General features: G+C 42.7%; 1 protein-coding gene across 3 annotated transcripts in view; it reads right to left on the bottom strand.

Annotated features, from left to right (window-relative positions):
* PDE6C (phosphodiesterase 6C) overlaps positions 1-16,771 on the bottom strand; it is a 40,052-nt gene extending 23,281 nt beyond the window's left edge. Inside the window, exons 1-2 of one of the 3 annotated variants that reach the window (XM_019556342.1) lie at positions 16,415-16,771; positions 16,028-16,351 (exon numbers count right to left, since the gene is read on the bottom strand). In XM_019556342.1, coding sequence (XP_019411887.1) covers positions 16,028-16,351; positions 16,415-16,507 — 417 coding nt within the window. In that variant the 5' untranslated portion in view covers positions 16,508-16,771. Of the gene's footprint in view, positions 1-16,027 lie in introns of all 3 variants that reach the window. The other 2 variants (XM_019556344.1, XM_019556341.1) reach the window with 2 other exon arrangements.
* Between the last annotated feature and the right edge of the window lie 7,805 nt (positions 16,772-24,576).

Here is a 24,576-nt window from a genome sequence, read left to right as displayed (position 1 = left end):
GGTTGGAGACAGGCTGGAGATTAAGCTTTAGGGAAAGGGACAGAAGAGAGTCAGTGCCCGTCCAGAAGCTGGAATGGAACCCAAGGTTCCACCCATGGGCTACAGCCACTCAAAAAGCCCGAAACTAAATTGATTCAATCCTCACAAGTTAATCTAAATTGTGTAGCTTGAATCAACAAGCAAGTGCACAGACATTCACTTTTGATTCCAGAAATGGAGACAACACCTGCAGTGGCCCAGGCCAGAAGCAGGGAGACACTACAGTGGGCCAAGGCTAGCCTGTCCACGCTGTGAGAGGGCACTTGCGGGGGAGGTGCAAAGCACCCTGGGATGCTGAGAGACTGCAAATTGACTTGAATCTGGAGGGGATCTGGGACAGAAGTTCAATAAACTGATTTAACCTAAATCAGTTAAGTCTGAAATTATATCCAACCAGGTTTATCTTAAACTGGTTTTGACCATTTTGAAAGTAGTTTATGTGCACTGAACTTCTGTTACGTTACAGATCTGAACTGGTTTTAAATCACTAATACTAGCTCATGTGTAATTTCTAACCCTAGCCATGATGATTAATCATGCGGGTGTCAGGCTGTTGTCACATGGAATTTCTGGAGTATTTTAGTTTAGTTTTATTTTTTTTAAAACCTAGGCAGTTACACACACATTATGTTAAAATAATTTTGTTAAGGTTGTAAATTCAAGTACTAAAACACTAGGAATTGCCACTATTATGAGTGCTGTAACAGAGGCCCATAATTCCTGTTACTTTAAGAGTGAGACAGCGGCATGGAGCTTCAGGCTGGTGCAGACAACTGAGTTAGGGGCCAAGTAAGCAGCCCAGAGAATATGGGGCAGAAGCTACAGAATTGCAAGTGACAGACTGAGAGCAAACCGCCCTGCAGTAAACTACTAGGGCAGTGTTACAAGCAGGTAACTTAGTAGTTGAAGTGCAGCTGAGCAGACTGCTGCAGGGTGGAGCAGACTGATTAATGGACTGAGAGCAAACCCCTACACCCAGTTTGGGAGACCATGTGACTAGATGGGGTGGAGCCCAGGGTACTATAAGCAGGGATTCTGAACCAGGCAATGGGGGCTGTGTTTGAACTTTGAGTTCTTGTGAACATGGGCTGCTAAAAGAACATGTAGACAAATGTTAGTACTCCAGAGAGCTGGAGAAAACCAGCTGACAGTGAGAGGATGCAAATGCTTTAGTTTGGAGCATCTTGTTGGCCATTTGGGTTGCAAGGCAGGATATAGCTGTAGGGAAGAAGGAAAGCTATTGTGTGTGCCTGGGAAGGTACTCTATTTTGAGTTGCGGGCTTAGGGCCTAGTGTGAAACTGCTAATTGTATAGGTAATGCATAGGGGTGGCACAGGAGGGCTATGTGTCCCCCCCCCCCAGAGAGCGCTGGTGCCCACCCCAACAGTGAGCGCTCTTTCTGGTGGGGGGCATGGAGAATGCTCAAGTCCCTCGCCCCCCAAATTTCGCTCCACCCACGATGGAAGTGCCAGCACTTCTGCTGTTGCTGTGCCGGCGGCACACTCGGTGACTGGCCACTGGGGGAACTCCCCACCCCCAGTTGTGCCTTGCTGGTGCCCCCCCAGACTCAGAAGGCACCAGTCACCCATGGCTAATAGGGAGGCTGATGGGGGGACAGAGTTGACCAGAAGCCCAGTGAACCCATGGTAAGACCAACAAGAGGCCTAGTAAATGAGGGACAGGGCTGAGACTTGAGGCACGACTGACATGGGGCCCAGTGAACTATGCTGAGGGCCAAATAAGCCCAGGAAACAACACAACAAAGGGGACAGAAGACTGCAGGTCTGAAAGGGACCCACTGAATGTGGAGGACTAGGTAGTCAATGGAGCTAGAAAGGGATTCACACTTCAGGAAAGGCAGACAGTTGGCAAATGCTAGAGAAAGGGTGAACCCCAAAGTGAAAGACTGAGAGAGTTGTCTGAGGCCAGTCATAAAGAGTGATGCTTTGTTCAAGAAACTAAAAATGGAGATTGGGCCAGACTGAGGCAGTCCAATGATGAGCAGAGCAGAGCTTCTTATCTAGAGCCATTTGAAATCAAAAATACATATGGAGAACTTGGCCCTAATTGAATTCCTGTGTGAAACTCAGTAAGTTTGTAAAGCATCTAGCAGAATAAGGATCCTGCTAATCTAAGCATTTAGGTGTTACCACAAATAAATCACCAAACAAAAGGATCTGCCTGGTCTCTCAATCCACGGGCCTCTCTACATGTGCAGGTAAAGGCATGATGGGATTTAATGCACAATCCACATATTCAAGCTCCTGAAGCTGGGAATCCCTTCAGTTGATCTGCGATTCCTCAGCCGCAGGGGTTTTACACACCCCCAGGGCAGCTGTGGACCCCAGTTGCCGGGAACCGGAGTTGGCAGCAGCTGGGGCTACAAGTCCCCTCAGTTCCAGGACTCCCAGTCCTGGCTGGGCATGGTACACCCCTGTGGCTCCCAGATTCAGGGGAGACCCTGTTATGGACACAAATTAAAGCTATGTAGCAATCAGCTATAAAGTTACTGCACATTTTTGAGGTCTTGCTTTATAGGTTGTTGGATCTTTTTATGGCATGATAGCTACTTCGCATGTGCAGCTGCTCTCAAGGTAATTAATTGCTCAATTAACCAGTTAATTGTGTGATACTTGTAATGTGTAGAGAGGCCTATGAGTATCCTCCCAAAAGGGGCATGGCAAAGACAAACACACCAAAGTTCAACATTTCACATACTGCTGCGTGTAGGAGGTGGACCCCAAGTTAGTATAACTACGCCAAGCCAAAAAGAGTGTTAGTGCTTCTCTGCTGATATCAGTTTAACAGTGGAACGTAAGAGTACAAAAGATTGCAAACCTGGGTTTACAAACCCCAAGTTCAGTGACTCCTACCTGAAAAAAAACTACAGAATTGTGGAAATAGGTAAATAATTTGGAAACATGCTCTGTGAAAACAGAAAGAGCTTCATGATGCAAGCACGAGCATTTACATGGGGTGTGAATGCTTAATCCACATGAAGCCAGTAGCAAGATGCTCAGCATTTTATAAGGGGGTGCTATGTGCTATTTTAATTCTATTAAAATTATGGAAATGTTTTAAAATCTGGCAGTTGTAGTAAAATTGAATATCTGCATAGCTGATATGTATCCATTATTTCACAGACAGTTGCTAAATAAGACATCCAGGAATCATAAGTAATAGGTTAAATATAAATTTCTAAGTAACTAGAAGAAGAGACAATGTTATATAAATTCTGCCACTATTAGAATACACACTGAACTTTTTTGTTCCTAATGTGCTGCAGCAGCTGCCTGCCTTAGCTGGTACTTGATTCCAAGATGAGGCTTTTACCCACACATTGATGGAAGGACATCATCTTGGATTTGAGTAAATACAGTATATTATGCCAAATATATATACAAATAAGATGAGAAGTCCAGCATGGTAAAAAATAGCTTTGATAGATGATGATGCTGTTTTTATTTTGTATCTTGAGTCCTTTACTGTGACAGTCTCTGTTTGCTTCTTACTGGAGTAAATTAGCTGGTACAGAGTTCATGTTTCTGTGTCTAAATGATTATTCATGTCTGAGCTAGCTAATATAAAGTGGTACCCTACAATATATTGCAGTTTCTGCTCTGACTTCAGTTTCAATATAATCTAAATTTCATCACGCTAAAATTGGAATAGCAAATGCACTGGGGCCAAGGGGACAGATTTAGCTCTTTGTCACACAGATATAAATTACTAAACATGATACATTAGTGAAGTTATTCCATATCTTTATTGAGTCACTAAAATCAATAGCCAAGTCAGTTATCCTGATTCTTTGTCATTATCCCAGGTTTACCTCATGGGAAATTCATGGTATCATGAAACGCAATTATCATACTTTAATAGGGAAAACCCTTAAATCATCTAAAATTAGGACATTTGATTATATTGCTATAAATTTATGTACCAATTATTTAGCTTCAAGTTTTAAATTCCTATAGACTCAACAGCCACATCCAGACGAGTGTGGCTGTGAGGAATGTGGCACAGCTGGCATGTCTGGGGCGCCACATACAGCATATTCTGTTCTTCTCCGCACTGGAAGCCCAAAGCCAGAGCCACACTCTGCTGCTGGCTAGGCTCCATGCAGCAGGAATGATGTGGCTGCAGCTCCAGGAGGCCCCAGCCTCTCCTACCCCACCTGGAGTAACTTGCTGCTCGCTAGAGTGTGCATGGCATGGGCCTTCCCCAGGAACAACCAGCAGCGGCTCAAAGTGTGTCCCCGGGGAGCCAAATGTCCATGCACATCTGGACATGGCCAATAGGCCCAACGTTCATCTTCCTTATACCAGTGTAAATCACTTGTTATACTGAAAGAAATTCAGTTACACCCTGATAAAACTAGGGAGGAAAGTCAGGCCTACTATTTCTGAAAATGAGTGTCGTAAGACTGCTGCAAATCTGGAGTCAACCTGTGAAGTTAAATTCTGGCTTGGCTGTCATATGTGGGATTATTTTCTAATCTCTCTAATTCTTGGAGTATTGTAGTATGTTCACTATTGGGGCAATAAGTATAAATGAGAAGCAAATTTGGCTCCCAGATTTTCTTAGAGAAACTGAAATAAATTCAGAAATCTAAATCTCTACTTGGATTTTCTAGAACAATCATAATTATACAACCATTTCCATCAAATCCAGTTTTAGTTTAAGACGTGGTTTGGAACAGTTCTTCCTGTCTCAAGGGACAGGCTCTTCGACGAGAGGCTTTTGCTTGTTTTTCTTAACATTGCAGCACACTTCTGACAGGCCTTGTCTTTTATGAAGCTCCTTCCCCTTCTTTGTTTGCTTTTAGACATCTTCCTGTAACTCTTTAAGTACACTGAAACAAAAAGTCTTGCAAAATTTTTCAGGGATTTCATGGGTTTTCTTAACGTGTATGAGGCTCAAAAAACAATGAATATTAAAGTTCTGATTTTCAAGGGGTACAGATGACAGGATTTGGTTGAGTTTAGAATAAAACTTAGGGTTGGGGCATATGCACTGATAACTGTTGCATGTTGTCTGTTGGTCATTTGAAGAGGAAGGGTCATGAGTTGCTCTTTAATGTCAACTGTAAATTTCAGCATGCAAATAACAATCTTGGTCTTGATAACAAAACCAGCACTGTTGGATGTGTCTGCTTTTCAGTTTTTCCTTTCTAAGAAGGTGTAGCCACCACTGTGCTCTGTGAGCTGCCTTTCTCCTCCACATCTTATTAAATGCAGCAATGTCAAGTAGGCCTGTGTGAAACAGCACTGTTTCGTTTTGACTTCCATTTCACTGTTTTGAAGGAGTTTTTCATTTTGTTGTTTCATTTCATTTAGTTTCAAAGCACTATTCCGTTTTGTTTAGTTGAAACTGTTTCAACGCGTTTCAACATTTCGCCCCTAGGCTATAATGGGGAATCATGAAAATATCTATAACTTTCTCATTTCTTGACTGATTCAGATGAAAATTGCAGGGATGGTAGCCCCTTCTGAGAGCATGAAGCCTGCCATGTTTCAAGGAGATAGGTGCAGGGGTTCCTGTGAAACTACACCTCAAACTGTTCAAAGCAAAACCTGTATCATTTGCTGGCAGCGGCAGCCTGCAGTCATCCTGCACAGAGATCTGGGGGCCCACAGCCCCCAGGAGGGCTGCAGGGCTGTGCCAGACTCTTCCCAGGGGGTTCAGGCCCCCAAGTCTGTTTGTGAGATGATGGCATGTTTCTGCTGCCAGCTGGGGCCAATGCCAGCACCTGAGTCTGCCCAGCGTAGCCTGCACCAAGTGCTGGGAAGAACCCAGTGCTGGCGCTGGCCCCAGCTGGCAGCAGTAGCCTGCTGTTATCCCACACACAGATCCAGGGGCCCAATCCCCCTGGAAGGGCTGCAGGGCTGTGCCAGATTCCTCCCAGGGGTGCAGGGCCCTGGATCTGTGCGCAGGATGACAGCATGCTGCCACTGCTGGCTGCAGCCAGCAGCATATGCCCAGCATCAGTCCTGACCAGCAGCAGCAGCCTGGTGTCATCCCGCACGCAGATTCAGGTGCCTGTTTCCCCCCAGGAAGAGCTGAAGGATGTGATCAGAGAGCTGGGGAAAAGATCGGGAACTGGTTGGATTCCCCAGCTCCCAGTTCAATTCCCCAGCTCTCTGATTGCTTCCCCCAGCTCTCTGATCACTTCCCAGGGGGTTCAGGCCCCTGGATCTGTGCACTGGGTTTCAGCAGGCTGCTGAGCCCCCTGGGAAGAGCTGGGGAAATGATCAGAGAGCTGGGGGAAGCAATCAGAGAGCTGGGGAATCAAACAGGGAGCTAGATGTCAATATTGGAGAGCAGTTCTTCTCCCCTCTTCCCCTTCCCTCTCCTTAGTTTCTGTTTAGCTGCAGCAAACCCAGCTGCAAAACTCAAAACATTTTGAAAGTTTCAAAATATTTTGAGTGCCCTTGTTTCATTTTTAAGCCTTTATTTTGTTGCTTCAAGTTTGAAACACATCGAAACAGCTTTGAAATGAAACACCTTTTCAAATTTCACACAACCCTGATGTCAATATCAAATCATTCCCGTTTTCTGGCCACTAATACTGCCCTTCACACTCGGTCACTGTTAGCGTTGTCCATCATGGTATGGACATTCCAGGTTGTAAACTTCATTACTTGATTTGGACTTCAGATAGAGTGCTCCCACTGGTTGCAATTTTCCAGTCAGGTGAAATGAGAAATGCCCTATGTTTAAGGCACCTTTTCTAGCCCTCTCTCCATATGAGGTGAGCAGAGTGGATCCTAAGTAGGCCTGGTCAATCATGGTTGCAGTTGCCGAACTGTGCACCTGTCTCAGTGCCAAGCACAAAACAACAATTATGCAAACATCATTTTCATGCAAGTTCATGACTAGAGGCTTCTGGTAATCACTAATACATGCCCCTGTCACCATGTACCCATTGCCATAGGAGTTGCTATTGAAAAAAGATGCCTGCACTTGTCTTCTTTAAACATAGGGATTAGCTTGTGCATCAGCAACCACATGATGCTTCGCAGAAAGGACTCCTTAATCCAAAGACAAGGAAAACCTAGATATATAAAGGCTGCATATTTATTACACTGTGTCTTTCATCTTGCTTTGCTGCTCTTGTGAGGTATTTCTTGCTTCATCTGCTTGCTCTGTTACTGAGGACTTTTATTTTTGGTTTTGGATCACTACTAGTCTAGAAACCTCACCCTCGACCTTATCACTATGGGTCACCCTACCAGGAGTACAAAACTCTGGACAGCATCACTCTGAAGGTCATTGGTAGCACACAAGCCTCTCCATCACATCAAGGTTGTGATCTAAGGGAAGAGATTTTTCAGAATTCAGGAAATAAATTATTTATTGGATGTAACCCGAATCAGAAAATGAGGAAATGGTTGTAAGTGGCAGTGTGTTGACACCTATATTAATTTAGCTTTTAAGGGGTTTTGAAAAAGAGTTAACTTATTACAGCAGAGGGGAGAAGATAAAAGGTAGTAGCAGGAAAAGCAACTTAAGATGATGTGAGAATATATGGGCCCTCTTTTCAGGAGTTTGGCTTTTCTATCCTGATAGCACCTACTCCCTTTACATTACATTCTCTTCTTAGTTCCTCTTTCTGATATACATTCTCCCCATTTTATCTCTGTGATAACTTAACTTAGTTTACGTTCCCAATGACTGGCAGTGTTATCTTGTAGTGATTCAGGCTTTTAAAATAGAAATTTAACCACTAAGGTCCCCCAAGCTGGTATGCTATATCACCATTATTCTTATACACATTTATATTCACTTACTTTTCTGCTCAACTTATATAGCTATTAACATAAATGGTGGGGGAAAATATTATGGGGGGGGTTGACCCCCGCCTCACCCTCCCTCAGGGCCATTGCTGGGACCAGCGTGTGCTGGTGCTGTATGTGGCAGAGGAGCAGCTGCATGCCAAGTGTCACCACGCACTGTGGGACGGTGGTGCCATGGTGCTGCTGCTGTTGCCAGCTGCTGTGAAATATTTTGGGGGGGCTAAGCCTCATTAGACACAGCCTTCTGCCCCCTATTGCTGTTAAATAAACATTGAACTGGGCTATGATGATGTGAAAATATGGAACTGAATGGTACACATCTAAACTCAGTGAAGATAATGTCTTTGTTTTAATGATAGAAGAAAGAAAAGCAACTAAAGTCATGGAGGAATTCAAGCCTTGTATAAACCAGTGTAATTCAGTGTTAAACTATGGACTCTGGAAAGGGTGATATAGCCCCCTGACTTCTGGATGGTAGATTTCTGCATGATGCAGACATTACAAAGTTTTTGGTTCATTTTTAGATGAATTAAATAACTTGGGGCAGTTTTACATATGCACTGGGGTGGTTGGGGGGGGAGGCAGTGCTTTAATTATAGCAGTTCTGAGAGCCGCTGTAATTGAAACACAGCAGTGTTTTGTGTATCGGCATCCCCACACTTAAAAATGGTGGCAGGGGCGCTTGAACTAAAGCTCTTTCGATGAGCTTTAGTTCAAGCACCCCCACTGCCATTTTTAAGTACAGGGATACTGATTCATGAGACTCAGGAGGCTGCTGGAGCACAGTAATTACCACACTCCAGCAGACTCAGTTAATTGAGTCTGCTCTGATACACTGTAGTTAGAGTGCATCAGAGCTGCCTCCCTACTCATGTATAGGCACCCTTGGGGCCTAATACCACCTGTTTTCTATACAATGGGCAAGTGTACCTGAGATGTTTACTGCACAGTAGACTAATTAGCTGTGCAGTAAATGTCTCAGTGTCTACACATGTGCCCGTGTTAGACTAGAGTAAACTAATTTACCCTGTGCAGAGTAAAAAACTCAGCAATGCAAGTGTAGATGCTGGAGGAGCTGGCTGGGGCATGAGGGTGCTTAAGTGTAGGGGCTACATGCTGGCTAGCTCTGTGCTGAAGATTCCTTGTGCCCCAACCAGCCCATCCGCAGCATGTTGAGCAACTCTGGAGCAATAAGTCTTAGAGTTTATTCATGCCCAATAATAGCACATATAGATGCACTCATTGACATGGCTTTAGCAGGAGACAAAATCTGCTAGGCTTTGGTTTTAATTCTTTGCCATGTAATTAACTAGTAACATATGAAAAGCTGATTTTGTTATCTTCAAAATCATAAGAATTTTTAAATTGAAAAGCGAGAGAAATAACTGTGTATTCACTTTAAAAAAACCACAACATTTTGGGGCTTAATCTTTTCATTCCGGGAACCTCCTTCTTTTACCACAAATTTAATTTAAGAAGGGTGAATGATTGCATTTATGGAAATACAATTAATAGGTATTTATTTCTGCTTTTAAATTTTCTCATAATTCAATAAATCAGATCTCAGATTTCTCAATATTCTCAAGGGCGGAGGTCTGAAAGTGAGATTTAGACGGAATTGAAGGTGCCTCCATCCAATTGTGTGATCCCCAAACCTCCACCAAACCCCATTAGCACCTTTATTTTCACCAATAAGGTTCCTTAAAAATTGTGCTGTTGCATATGCCCAGAACTGCTGTCATCTTGCCAGGGTAGAGTAGATTAGTGCTTATGTCAATCTTAGCTTGATTAGGACCCTCCAGGTTCTTCCTGTAGGGCAGGGCTGGCCAACCAGTGGCGTTGGCAGCCTGTGTGCATATGATCTGGCCAGGTGGGAAGGGGACAGAAAGAACAGCAGCAAATAAGCCAGTGAGCAGAAAGCAGAGCAGCAGAACAGGCAAAGGGAATGGATTGGAGTGGCAATCAGGGAGGGTGTGGGGTTAAATTGTGGCATGCCTGTCAAAAAGTGGCACACCTGCCACTGCCCTAGGAAACCACAATGCATGTGCTCAGAACATGCCTAACGTACTGACAGGACTAACCCCCCTACAAAATGCTTGTGTGGGGATGTCCTCCATTTAAGTAATATCTCAATAGTTACAGCACTCCATTAGGATGTGAGAGACCTCTGTGTTACGGCTTTGTCAGCCTGGTGGAGCTCAAACAGTTCCTACCTTCCAGGAAGGTGCTTTAGTCACCTGGCTATAAACTATTCTGGGTTGAGGGCATTCTCCCTCCTCCTATTGATGTTGTATCATTTTACAAAAAAGAATTAAAGATGCATCAGACCAGAGAGAGGGAACAAGAAAAAACGTTAAAACAAAAAACAGTTAGCACTGACCTAGTGAAGAAGTATTTGGAGGGGTTGGACATATTTAAGTCAGCAGGGCCCAATGATCTTAACCCAAGGGTACTAAAGGAATTGGCCGGTGTCAGAGTGAAACCACTGGCACAACTGTTTGAGCACTTGTGGCGCTTAAGACAGGTCCCAGAGGATTGGAAAAGGGCCAATGTGGTCCCTATTTTCAAGAAGGGGAGGAAGGAGGACCCGGGTAATTATAGGCCATTAGCCTCACCTCTATTCTTGGCAAGACCTTAGAAAAAATCATAAAGGATCACGTTTGTGGGGGGCCAGTGGGTAATACAATGCTAAGGGACAACCAGCATGGGTTTATAGCAGGCAGATCCTGCCTGACTAACCTGGTCTCTTTTTATGACTAGGTCACAAAGTGCTTAGATGCAGGAGTAGAGGTAGATGTTATTTACTTGGTTTTTAAAAAGGTTTTCGACAGTGTCACACATAATTCTTACAAATAAACTATATAGCTGTGATGTGGATTTTTTCACGGTCAGGTGGGTGGGAAACTGGTTTATGGGATGCACCCAGAGAGTGGTGGTGGATGGGTCGGTTTCTACTTGGAGTGATGTGGGCAGTGGTGTCCCCAAAGGCTCTGTCCTTGGACCAGTATTGTTCAATATCTTCATCAGTGATTTGGATGAGGGTGTAGAAAGCACTCTGTCCAAATTCACAGACACCAAACTATGGGGTATAGTAAACACACTAGAGAGCAGGGAGTGAATTCAGGCAGATTTGGACAGACTGGGGAAGTGGGCAAATCAGAATAGGATGCAATTTAACAAAGGTAAGTGCAAAGTGCTGTACCTGGGGTGAAAGAATCACCAATACACGTATAGACTGGGAAATACCTTTCTAAGTAGCACAGCAGTGGAAAAGGATCTCAGAGTTATAGTTGACCCAAAAATGAACACAAGTCACCCATGTGACAAGGTAATAATAGATTTATAGATTCTAGGGTCAGAAGGGACCTCAGTGGGCCATCTAGTCTGACCCCCTGCCCCTGGCAGGCAAGAAAAGGGTCACCAAACCTGGGCCTGTCCAGTCTCCTCTTGAAGACCCCCAAGGATGGGGTGACCACCACCTCCCTTGGAAACCCATTCCAGGTCCTGGCAACCCTGACTGTGAAGAACTTTTTTCTTATGTCCAGTCTAAACCTGTTTCCTTGCTGTGGTGCCACATCTGACCACCAACAAGCTTCGAGCCAGAATGGAGCTAAACTACCAAATGGATGGTAAGCTGTTTAACCTCAGCTGACTCCCAGCCAAAACCAAGACCACCCTGACATCAATTGGGTGTGTGGGTGTGTGTGGGTGTGTGTGTATTCTGATATGGAACTATTTCTTGAGTTGCTAATTCCCAGTACAATGTTGTCTTCAATTAGCTATGAAATTATATAAAAACCCACTAATTTATCTTAAATATATCTTTGTTTAAATTAAAGAATAAAAATACGTGCTGTATCATGCCAGAATTCCACATGTACTGGTTGTGTGCTGGGACCCTGAGGATGTGTAAATTGCCAGAGCTGCTTTAGTTGCTTAGCTGTTTCCTTTCAGTATTCTGATGTATTGATTGGTTGGCACTGAGGCATGCATGTCTAAACATGAATAACTGGGCACTGTGTTGCCTTTCAGTTGTGTGTCAATATTATCAGACATTCTTGCTGTATTTTTTCCTTGGCTTTTGTTAAAATGGGGGACTCAAGATACAAGAATGTATTACAATTAATTATTTTGTATTTCTGTGTTAAACAATATAGCCTACCAGTCAGTGAGAAGAACAAAACACCATTTATCAGGACATCAGACCTGCCTCACCTCTTCTTTCTTGCTGCTTTTAAATACAAGGTTAAGCACTATTAAGAGCCTGCAATTAACAGGTCTCTAATCCTATTGGGTGAGGGAACTGCCGCTGTTACTAAGTTAATTATGGAAGGTCTGAATGATTTCCTCTGGGCCTTTTTTCCCCCGAACCGTTGGAATGAGAAGTTTCCTCACATTGCCTATACCATTCTAGGATGAAGAAAAACCTTCAAAAATCCCATGCGTTAAATCATCATTTATTGCTGTGATTGTGTTCCACAGTCCCTCTTATATTTGTGCTGCCTCCTATCTAGCACCAAGCCAGTTTGTTTGGGGAAAAAAAGATATACTAATATTATGTAAAACCATATGAATTCAGAAAGCAGTGAACATTTAATATTAGTGTGTGTGTTTACACATGCTCTCACAACACTTTTAAATCTGTGTCCTTTCTATTTGCGTATTGTCTTTTGCTATCTTAGTCATCCCCACCTTGAAAGAAAGGTTAAAAAACAAAAACAAGGGAAAACCATGTCTTGGAGAAGAACCTAAACCTTGGGGAATGATTTGGTATCCCTTTGTCAGGCTGAAACATAAATTACTCCACAAATAGCCAATGTCAGTGGGATTATTCCTTATCTACTGCAGGAGACAGAATCCAGCCTTGTGTTACTACTGAACTGGAAATACTGTCTTAATAGACTCCATTCTCTCTGTGATGGCCAGGAAATCATGTATTACCCTATGTTTTTTGGTTTCCGTTTTATGTAGCACTGGCTAGTGCAATGTACTTTTAAAATATTGGTGATTTCTTGTAGTGATCACATGGCATTTTAAAAATATTCTGCTCTTGATGCATGATTTGTGAGATCACTGGAATCTGTTAGATGTAATATGCTGAAGCTATGTGGCAGCCTTGATTTATTAGTTGTTGAGTTTGTACTTTTAACAGATAATGTGGGCCAAATTCATTGCTGGTGTAACTCCATTAAGAATAACTCTATTAGACTAGGACTGGTGTCAGCCCCTTTCTCTTGAACAGTGATACACAGGTAAGTGCTTAAGAGAGGGATTCACAAGTGCTGACCAATTTCAGTTCTTGTTCGTTGCCTAGTAAGCCACAGAATAAGTACTCATAAATGAGCAATTAATGAAAATGTCCGTTCACTGCTTTCCATGGTTACGTCCACAGAATGGACTGATTCCATTAATACATATTTCTCCTTAGAAGTACTGATTAAAGAAAACTAAACTGTTTATAGGTATAAGTGATTTACTATTAATAAACTTACATATAAAGTAGAAATCCAACACTTTTCCACAAATGTGTTGTCAATTATTTACGGTGGTAAAATATAATTTAACAAAAGTTCAAGCAATCCAGAAATACAGAGTGGGCGGAGTCACGAATCAAGATATGCATACCTCAGAAAACATGACTGCTAGATGTCATGCCAATGCAGTTAATGAATTATATCAATTTATACATTTTAATTACTTTGCTCTGGTTTTTGAAGCCCCTAGCTTCAGAATTACTTTGCTTAGCACTTAAGGATAAATGTATTTATGGTGCCTTGAAGCACATATAATATATTTTGAATGAGAGCTGCTCCCTTTTTAAGAATGTTATAAGAATTTTGATAGAACAGCAGGCATGTTTATTTCACTAATATAAATAACCCATCACCTAATACATGTTGAAGACTCAATCCCACAATCCTTGATAAGGATAACCTCCCACTGACATCAGTTGGAGTTTTGCCTGAGTAAGAAGCATGGATATGGACTCTTAACTATTTTTCTGAGAGAAAGAAAATACCAACAATTTTAAGAAGTGCATGGTTATTTTAAAGACTTGAAATCTTGGACATTGGGGTTTCAATGAGAACTTTGCAATTGACTTCAATAACACCTGGATTTAGACCTGAAGTTTTATGCACTGTATCTATTGGCATAGATTTCTATTATACTAATAAATTCATGCATAAGTAGACATACAATGCTTCATTAATTATATTATGTTCCTTGAGAGATGCCTTGATCATCATTGGATAGGTATTTAGTAGATTTTATTTCTTATGCATGTACAAAAGACACATGGCACCATTACTGGTGCAAAAAGGTCAGAGTCCTTTTAATTAAACAAATTCACATTGTTTTTAACTTGCCACAATTTTTTTAGACATTGAATTCTGTTGTTGCAATTACATTTATTCAGTGGGCAGCTCTCTGCCAGTCGGCCTTCACTCATAATATTATTAAGTGAATGGTGGCGTTGTCTGATGAAGTGTACATCTTTCTTGATCCTCTAGATCTTTTCTCATGTAATCAGTCTTATGAATTTAGAAGGATTATCCCCAATCTTTCCATTTGGTAGTAAGATGCAGTAAGTCAGATGCACTTTGTCACAAAGATAGCAGCTGAAGAAAGCATCTTAGCAGTTAGTCAAATGCTGAATCTTTCTCAGCTTCCTCAGAGCAACCATTCTGAAAATGTCCTCATTCACACCTTTGGAACAGGGGTCATGCTAGTTCCAAGAATTCTAACTGGCTATTTTAATGGACGATGTAATTATATTTATAACTAATTAATTATGTACTGGGGATACAAGCTCTGCCTAACTTTAAAAGATGAGTTTGTGAAAGTAGTTCAGGTGCTTTGAAAACTGGTCACTTCTCAGAGATGCATTTGAATCAACACTCTGAATCTCAGTCTGCAGCTCTGAGGGTATTGAATCTGGATCTGATCGGGGTGGATGGGGTGGGTGCAGTGGTGAAGTTGCACTCCCTTTCCCGTTTGGTTCCTGGTCCACTCAAAGTATAAACTAAACTGCCCAGCAATGACAGTAACATTTTTATTCAGGTAGCAATGAGGGAGTCGCTTGACTTAGTGGCTCATTATAATCTGCCTGGTTCCTTCTAAACTCACCATTCCACAGGTGTTCATGACTCTCTCTCCTTTTTTAATGGTCTTAATGTTCCATTAATGAAGCAATTCTTTTACAATTCTGCTGTCTGTGAGTGGCTCCAGATAATATAGCTCTTATTTCACAACCCTGCAGACTGTTTTTAACTCTAGCTAAAAACGTTAACTCAGGTGTGGAAATAATTTGAATTGAGCATTGGATATACCATCAAGATGCTCAAGAAGGCTTGATTTTGTTTTATGACCCTGAAAGAAATGTACATTTAATTCTAATAATGACAGGACTAGAGAAACAACAACTTTTGATTATTTTTGCCTAGTTCCTTGTGCTTTGCAATACATATAATGTAGCTAATTAATGCACATTCCAATAAAGTTGTATTTTCTTTTGCTTTGGTTGTAAACTGAATAATATAGCCCTGGGCCTCTAGTATATTAGTAGCCTCTAGTTTATTTTTACCTGGAGAAATGTGTGTTGTGTTACATGTATATGTAATGATGTGCCACACCATCTGCACCCCCTTTCAAAATCCTAGATCCACTCATGGATCTAAATACCATGCCCTGAACCCATTTTTATTTTCAGCTCATTTACCTCCTTACAGGGAGTTCTCTTGCTGCTTGTCTGCTGTCAGACAAGCATTGCCGTGTAGCAATAAAATGCTACAGACCAGTTTGGGAATCTCCTGTAAAGATGACTATGGGATGATAAGGGAGAACCCTTGCCAGAAGACCTAGGACAACAGAGCTGGATTCTGCTTTGTTCATTATGGACCTGGTTTTGCATCAGCACCATACTTATCTGATGTTTTCCTCCTCATAATATAGTAAGTACATTGTGAAAGTTGCATCAGGATATTTGAAGTAACAAATCATGCTAGATAAAGTAGCCCACCTGCTTTTAAACTTCATATCCTGGTCCAGGGTTTCTGTCCCTTGTTTGAGGTTTGGTACTTTGAGTTCAAAACTACTTCATGCTGTGCCGTAAGTTTATATAGGAAAATCCACATAGGAATGGACAGAGTCCCAGTCCCCAGAACAAGTTTCAATTATTACTCACTTACCTTTTGCACATCAGGTACATTGAAAAACTTCTTGGTATGAGCAACCCATCCCACTATCCCAATGTCCAGAGGAAAAACAATCTCTCTGTCTGGGACCACTAGGTTCTCCTCAAACTTAGAGGTAGGGGTAACATTGAAAAGCCTTGTGGCCAGTTCAGGGATGCCATTGCGGGCGCGGCAGGCAAACATGCTACACCGATCAGCTGCCAGCAGCTGTGCCAGCCTCTGCAGAGCTTTGTGCACAATTTTCTCCATGCTGCTTGTGTCATCCTGGATTTCTGTTAGCAGCTCAAAGAGCAATTGAGACTCCTCCAGTTGAGACATCTCTTTGAAAGAAACTCCAGCTTTCAGTTTCCCAGGGCTGACTTTAAAGATGCTTCCCAGCACTTCTGCCCTTATCTTTCGGTCGAAGTATTCCTTGGCAAACTGGGGGTTGTTCTCTAAGTATTTCTCAACATCATCCTTACTTATCTCTCCCATTTTTGTATGGATCTTTCTTGTGGCTTTTTAAAATTGCATCACCCTAGAAACAAAGAGTCCTAATTTGGTGCTAGCAGGAAAATGACACGTTGCACATACTGTATCTCTCATACGGATAGTACTGCACCCTTATTCTGTAGCTTCCAAGTCTCTGAAACCTTTGAGATATGACAGAAGGCACTGGATTAGTGTCTTCTTAGTGTGGGATCTTGGAGACTGCTAATTAAAGAGATGTCAGGACACTAAACCCCTGAGCACTTTTAGCTCATAAATCCTAAGGGAATCACTTTATCATTTTAAATTAACCAATCAATTCTTAGGCTAGATGCAACAGGGTAATAGTGTATAGGTAGGTGCAAGTATAGACTCTAATTTTCAAATGCTCTATAAAATGTTCTGTACATACTAAGTGCCTCCAGTGACATTAATATGGAGAATGTCCTGACATCTCTGTTCCATACACATGCTTATTCTTTCAAACATGCACGTGCACACACATGCACATGTACACAGAAACATGTTTGTAGATTTTTTGTGAATAGAAAACAGAGTAGCTTAACAATAGTGAATAGGCTTTTACCTGTGTATAGATAACATTAAATCAAACTTTAGGATTTAGCTTAGTACTTGCAGTAAAACAAACAGGATTGGGATGGTGGAAAAATAATAGAGCAGTTCTTCTGTTTCAAAGAGCTCAGAAAGACAACAGCAGGTCAGACTGTTTTTGACATTATAGATTCCTATTTGAAATCTCTGAGTTTATCACAGCTCCCTGGCTGAAAATCACTCTTGTAGATTAATTGCTGCAGGCACTCTCAAATTAGACAGTTTTAAACTCAAAGGGCTCCCAACCCTCCTTCTGACCTATAACATTATTGTTTCTGTATGACACAGAATGTTCCAAATGTTAGTTAGTTATGTTAATATAAAATACAAATATTTTAATACTATTTTCAGTAAAAATCCTGGCCCATCTAGTAATACTAAAGACATTTAGTATCCTAGTTACTCTTACCATTTTTTAGGTTTTATGAGGCAGCTACACAGTACAGTAGACCAAATATTTTTGCAGTAGTAGTTGAATATGCTGTTTGTATGACCAAGAGTCCTTGTGGTGTTGCTGCTATATACAGAATATCAGTTTTATGTATGAGATATACAACGCCAGTATTTGGAAGAGTTGAATATTAGCTTGTTATTCTGCTTCTGATTTATGACCTTATGATGGGCGGGCAATTATTTTGGGAGGAGGGCCACTTACTGAGTTTTGGCAAGCCATCAAGGACCGCATGACAGGCAGCCCAGGGCAGATAAATATTAATTTTCTAACTTTTTTAGGGGTCCTGCAGGCCGGATAGAATGGCCTGGTGGGCCGCATCCAGCCTGCGGATTGCATTTTGCCCACCCCTGCCTTATGAGCTTTTATTTTCCATGACTCTCAAGCTCTTTAAATATTACACCATTTGTTAAAGGAGATTTGCTAGGATTCATTTGCTGTTTTTTGCATAAGAAAAGAGTGCAAATCTTAATATTTCTTAGACTGGCTTTAGAGATGCATGCAGTGTTTTCTAGTTTCACTGTACTTAAGTTTTTCTTAGCTGTGTAATAATTTCATATCCCCATTTTTTGAAGATTCACTAAGTGCATGTAAACTGGCTTACTAATTTTGCTGAATTTGATGTTGTACACCTGCTTCTCTACAATGAATCATGTTGCCTACAGGTCATCCTTCATTTCAGTTGTGATGTGGTTGCTCTTTTGCATTTTTCTTTAAATTATTTGATAACTTAAGAGGAATGTTATTAACATTCACTTTTGTATCTGTACATTTGTGTTAATTGTTTTAAAAAACTTTTAAAAAGTTATTCCTTATATACTGTTTTTTATTGAGATCTATAAATTAAAATCACTCAAATGTTTTAGATGAATACAATTTCATTATGCCACAGTGAGCCACCTGTTTCTTTTACAGAATGACCACTTTTTTCCTTCATTTCTGCATTTTTAAAAAGTCCTTAATAATACAGTTCCACATTTAAATACAAATCTATCACAAGAAGTTGTATCTAAAAATGATCTTAGACACCAATTTAGATGTTCCCAGCAATATGCTGATTAAAATTTGAATATCAGTTTGCTTAAAAATTGTCAAGGGGGAACTCATTTTTAGTGAATATGAGGCTTAATGTAGAAGCTGTTATATAAAAAGGCTTAACATTCAAAGCTCCCTTTGCATAATCATTTTCACTGCACGTTTAAAGGAAAAAATAGTACCTGCTCTGGACTTGTAACCTTTTCCATACTGATATAATTTGATTTAAAGACATGACGAGCTAGTTGTCGTATTCTTGACGTTGTTGCTATTTCAGAGTAGTACTGACATGGGGGGATTTGTTATTTTAACACACATGATGTAGTCTACCATTGACGTTTACAGTTACTACAGCAAATACAACTATTTATGGCATATTTCTTAGTAGTACACCAGCCCTGAGCTCTTGTGATGCATGGACTTTCCTAAGAAGGATAACTGATAGACTTGTGGTTATTTAAATAGATTAATGTAGCACATAAATGCCAACGTATTTATAAGGTTTCCCAGTTTAGCTCAGTGTTTGCGTCTCAGCATGCCTTTCCATGTTGACACCCGTGATATAGTTAATTTATCTCCAATTTACAAGGGAAAAATAGATGCAATTTGTTCACTTCATTTACAAAGGGTCTTACATGTGTAGCTGTGAGGCAACTGTCTTGATATAGCAGGCAATGTGCCTGAGCCAAGAAATTAATAATCAGAAATGTTAATACAATTTTCAAAATGGTTAGTAATAATTCGGCAGAATATTAATGAAACAAAGTACCACCAGATTCACATTTTTGTGAAATCTGGGTATTATTGGAATATGGTCCAGAATGCATCAACACAATAAGAATAATATCATACCATTGTCCATCTATGTTTCTAATATAGTTTATTCTTATAAAAATGAAATGCAGAACAATCCAAGGCAAGAAATCAGTGAATGAAAGGAAGTACATGAGATCATTAATATGGAGACTGACATGTAGACTGATGATAAATGAAAGGTATTGATATCAGACAATGTACAGAGAAAGGGCAATAGGTCCAGGAGAGTGCTACAATAATTGATGTGGTTTTGTTTAACATTATTCATGACATAAAAAGATAAAAAATGAATTAACTGAATGCAGATGACTCAATTGGGATGCATTGTGAACACAAGCTAGGACAAAAATACAAACGGTTCTCAAGAGGTCAGAAGCATGGACAAGAAATAACAAAATCATATTCATCCCCAAAGAATGAAAAAATACACCTAGAAAATAATTATCTAAAACATAGCTATTCAGTAAAGGGAGGTATATAGAAAATAATAATGCTTAGGAAGATTTCTATATGATCACAAGCAAATTAAGAATGAACTTTAATTGCGATGGGGCAACCACAAGATTAATGTACTTTTATACTACTTATACAGGCTTACCATATCATGGATGAGTGATATAATAATCTATTGATATGGTGTTGGTGAATTTGCATTTATAATACTATACCGAAGGTCTTAGCACCTCACTATGTGTGAGGGAATGGGCAGGACAAAAACATCTATTTATTTTACCATTTTTATCTAATGCTTTCTCTCTCAGTCTCTTTCTCTTATCTTGCAAACAGCATGTTCGCTTATCTAATCTAAAAAGCATTTAAAATCTATAATAAATCTCTTGATTCAAAACAGTTGTATGACGGTGGTGCATGTTATGATTTTAAAATCAATGTGCGAATAATTTCTCACCTGTCCTATCTCTCTCTCACGCTCTCTCATACTTAACTGCAAAAAGTAGAACTTAGACCAGCTAGTTAATCAGGGCAGTAACTGTAAAGCTCCCCATAGGAGGCTTCATGAGAAAATTAAGTTACAATGGTTTATTAAGCAACAAGTATAATTATTGATAAAAAGTTTTCATTGTCTGGACATTGCAAGGACAGTATTGTGTGTTACCAAATCCACACGTGGAATATGTTTGTGCTTAATTTAGAGTACACGAGATGGAAATGGACTGGAAACCTGGAAAACAAAAATGGGTTTCTAGGAAGAAATTCATCCTTGATTTTATCCTGGCATCTGTAAATGCTAGTGGTTACTCTTGGTTACTTTCTCTAGTCTGGATGCTAATTTGGCACAGTAAATTTCCCCCCTAAAATGGTCAATGCATAGGCACTGAAATACATTCTGATCCCATGAGTCAGATTGGTATACCATTCTTAGGGCTGCCAAAAAGAAAACCATAGACTATTTGGAAGTGATATGAATCATTGTTAAGTGCACAATGGGAGATGAACTCTCATGGATACAGTAGTGTAAGTCCAGAATAACTCTATTCAGCCAGCACTTACTGCCCTGATTCTGAATATATCTTATTTAAGTAGTTTGTAAGGGATGTATCTACCCTGCCTTCTGCCTGATTCTGAAATCATCAGGCACGTCCAGATAAGTCCGTATGTGCCTCTTGCCGCATCTCAAAGCAGTTTGAGATGCTGCAAGAGGCGCACTGGGAATAAAAAAATGTTCCCCATGCTGCATATCTGCAGCATGGGCTCAAAATTTGATACCTGGAAATGCAGGTATCAACCCCCTAAAAGAAAAGTGGAGCAAAGCATGGTCTAGGACCATGCCCTGAGGCAACTGGAGTCTGGAGTCCTCCAAAGAGATGCTCTGGTAGCCAGCCAGAGTGTCTCTATGCCTGCCCCCTGTCTGGAGGCTGACCATACAGAGTGTGAGGTGTGGGGGTGATGTGGGATTTGCAGGAGGGGGGAGAAGGGTTTGGGGGGGCTTATGGGTGTGTGTGTGGGGGGGGTGAGTATGGGGATTGTGTGGGGGTGTGGGTATGAGGGAGGTTTGGGGTTTGTGGGTGGGTATGTATGCTTTGTGGGGAGTTTATGGGAGTGGGGTTTGTTGCAGAGGTTTAAGGGGAAGGCCGCCATCCCCCTCCCACCCCCATCTCCCATACTTCCCTGTGGTGCACAGACTCTGGTGCTGGCAGCAGCATTCTGCCAGGCTGTCGGGGTGCTCATGGCCTGCTATAGGCACAGCCCCCCTGCTGTGGCACCAACTGATACCCAGGGGCTGCACATGATGAATGGAGCTAGCCTGGCCCAGTCTGCTGCTGCACACCTTTGAACACAACTGGGATGGCTCCTGGGTGCAGTGCCAGGAGTCATGGATGGTCACAGGGGCCAACCTGGTTCTGTCTGAAGGTGCGGGCCAGCAGGCTGGGCTGGCTCCATTCACCATGTGCAGCCCCCAGGTCTCAGGTGGTGCCATGCCATTGTGGGGCTGTGCCATGAACAACCTGTTGCTGCCAGCACCAGGGTCTGTGCACTGCAGGGGGTTGGAGGGGCGGGCATGTGGAAGCTCCCCCTCAAACCTCCACCCCCATAAACTCCACCTCCACAACTTCCCCCCATTAACCTCACAATTTCCCCACCCCACAGTCCCTGCTTACTGGGGACAGAGCCTGGGTCCCAGCTGCTGCTGCAGCCTTGCCCCACTTCTATTTGCTCCAGCATGTCAAGGCAGTGTGTTGAAGCAGCAGGGGCACACAGTAGCCATAGAGATGCTCTGACGAGTGCTAGAGCATCTCCTTGGAGATCCCAGCCTGCAGTTACTTCCAGTTACTGTGCCACTTTTTTCCAGGGTTTTTTTTTTTTCCATACTGGGTGTGGCAGGTCTGCTCCCCACTCACTGCATCTCCAAGCTCCAGGTGGCTGGTCTGCAAGTGGCCAGGCCAGCACCCCACAGCTGGGAGCAGGACCATGGATTGAATCATAGAATCATAGCACTGGAAGGGACCTGCAAGATCATCAAGTCTGGTCGCCTGCCATGGCCAGGATGTTATTGGACTCTGGCAAGCTCAACAAGGTGCTTGTCCAGTCTCCAGTGCCTCCAAGGATAGTGACTGCACCACCTGTGCTGGGAGCCTGTTCCAGATTCTGATGACCCTTTCAGAGAAAAAGTTTTTTCTTATGTCCAGCCTGAATTTACCTTCTATGCCAATTGGTCCTCATCCTCCCTTGAGGTGCCTTCCTGAAAAAGTGCTCCCATAGATCTTGATGCTCACCCCTGACATACTTGTAGGCAGCTATTAAGTCACCAAGGCCTCTCAGCCTTCTCTTACTCAGACTGAACAGGCCCAGTTCTCAGAGTGTTTCTTCATAGGGCCTATCTTTCATGCCTCTAATCATATGAGTGGCCCTTCTTTGTACTTTCTTAAGCTTATCCAGCAAGACTACACCTGTGCTGGACACAGCCCTCAGGTATACACAGGGTAGCCGGCACAGGACAGAGGTGGTCCAGGAAGCACTGGTGGATCCTGCCAGGGGAATAAACCTGCCAGGGAGTCGGGCTATGGAACCTGCCATGATAGTACACCTTCAGGCCCTGAGACTCATGGTTGGGCAGCGCCAGGCATGGAAAGTTGCCCCACGGGGTGCTATAAGATGTGGTCAGGTGCCAGCCAATCCAGAGCCCAGTGCTTTTGGGGACACACCCCGATGCAGGAGTTAGGTTACAGCTACACAGTGCAACCTACACACAGGAGTGGGGGGGAAGTGCCAAAGATGAGGCACCTGATGTGGCGAGCATCATTGCCCTGCTCACTTGCACCCCTGGGAGAATTTCAGTTAGAGTATTGTTGAGTTGTTCATTTTCTGATTGGAGACACTTGGACCACCAGCCAGGTGAGCAGGGCAGAGACAGACCACCCAGGAAGCGCATCCAGATCCCCCTGAGACCCAAGTTATAAGACCTGAGAGGAAAGGGGTGGTGTGAAGGGGAGGTAAGGAACTCCACAGAAGAAGCACCAGTGGAGGTGCCCAGGGTTTTGAAAAATGCTGAACAACTCCAGTGGAACCTCAGGTAACATCAAGTCATGGCAGGAGAGTAGACCCTGATGCAGCATGCTTAGGCAGACAGAGCAGGCCAGCAGCAACATGGTGAGCATGGGTCTGCCATACTGGGATTTCCTGGTATCAAATTTAGAGTCTGCGCTGCAAATACACAGCGTGGGGAACATTTTTTCATTCATGGTGTGCCTCCTCATAGTATGGGGAATAAGCAGGAGGAACTCGCCCTCAGAATAGCCAATTCAGACCAGGCATACTAGGGCTTACAGAAACTTGCTGGGATTCATCCCACGACTGGGCAGTTAGGATTAGGGGCTATGGGCTTTACAGGCGGGATAGAGAAGGAAGGAAAGGTGGGGCTGTGGCACTCTGTGTCAAGGAGCAATACACATCCTCTGCCAGCAAAATGGGGTCAGAGGGGCAAGCAGAAGTGCTCTGGGTCAAGATACAAGGGGGCTGTGGGGAGAGGGATCTAATGGTGAGGGTCTACTACAGACCCCCCAACCAAGGGGAGGAGCTGGACTGGGAATTTTCAGGCCAGCTTGCAGAGGCACTTAAGGCAAGGGATGTAGCTGTCACGGGAGATTTAAATTACCCGGACATCTGCTGGGAGGAACAGTCAGCCAGGTCGGACTGTTCCAGGAGGTTCCTGGCCAAGATACAGGGCCTCCACTTAATTCAAAGGAGGTGCACAGTCCCACCAGAGGAAATGCCCTGTTGGACCTGGTCCTGGCCACAGGCAACAACCTGGTAAGGGGCCTCCAGGTTCTTGACCACCTGGGTGATAGCGATCACTGCTTGCTGGAATTCACCATCCAGCGCAGGGTGTCAAGGGCCTGCAGCAAGACGGTAGCCCTAGACTTTAGGAGGGCCAACTTCAATGAGTTGAGGAGAGTAGAAAGGCGCTGGCGTTCTCGAGGGCAGGGGAACTCAGTGTCCAAGATGAGTGGTTATTCCTTAAGGAGACAATACTCAGGGCCCAAGGGGTGACCATCCCAACAAAAAGCAAGGGGGGAAGGAGTGCCCAAAAACCCCCCTGGCTCACCAAGGGTGTACGGGAATGTCTGATTGCCAGAAAGGTGGCATACAACCAGTAGAAGGGGGGGTGCTATCTCCAAAGAGGAGTATACCTCCTCTGCTTGGG

Source organism: Crocodylus porosus, unplaced genomic scaffold, assembly GCF_001723895.1.
Source record: "Crocodylus porosus isolate Cpor-Errol unplaced genomic scaffold, CroPor_comp1, whole genome shotgun sequence".
In the NCBI taxonomy this organism is placed as follows: domain Eukaryota; kingdom Metazoa; phylum Chordata; order Crocodylia; family Crocodylidae; genus Crocodylus; species Crocodylus porosus.
The sequence above is the reverse complement of the archived record's forward strand: the minus strand, read 5'-3'. Positions and strand labels throughout refer to the sequence as shown.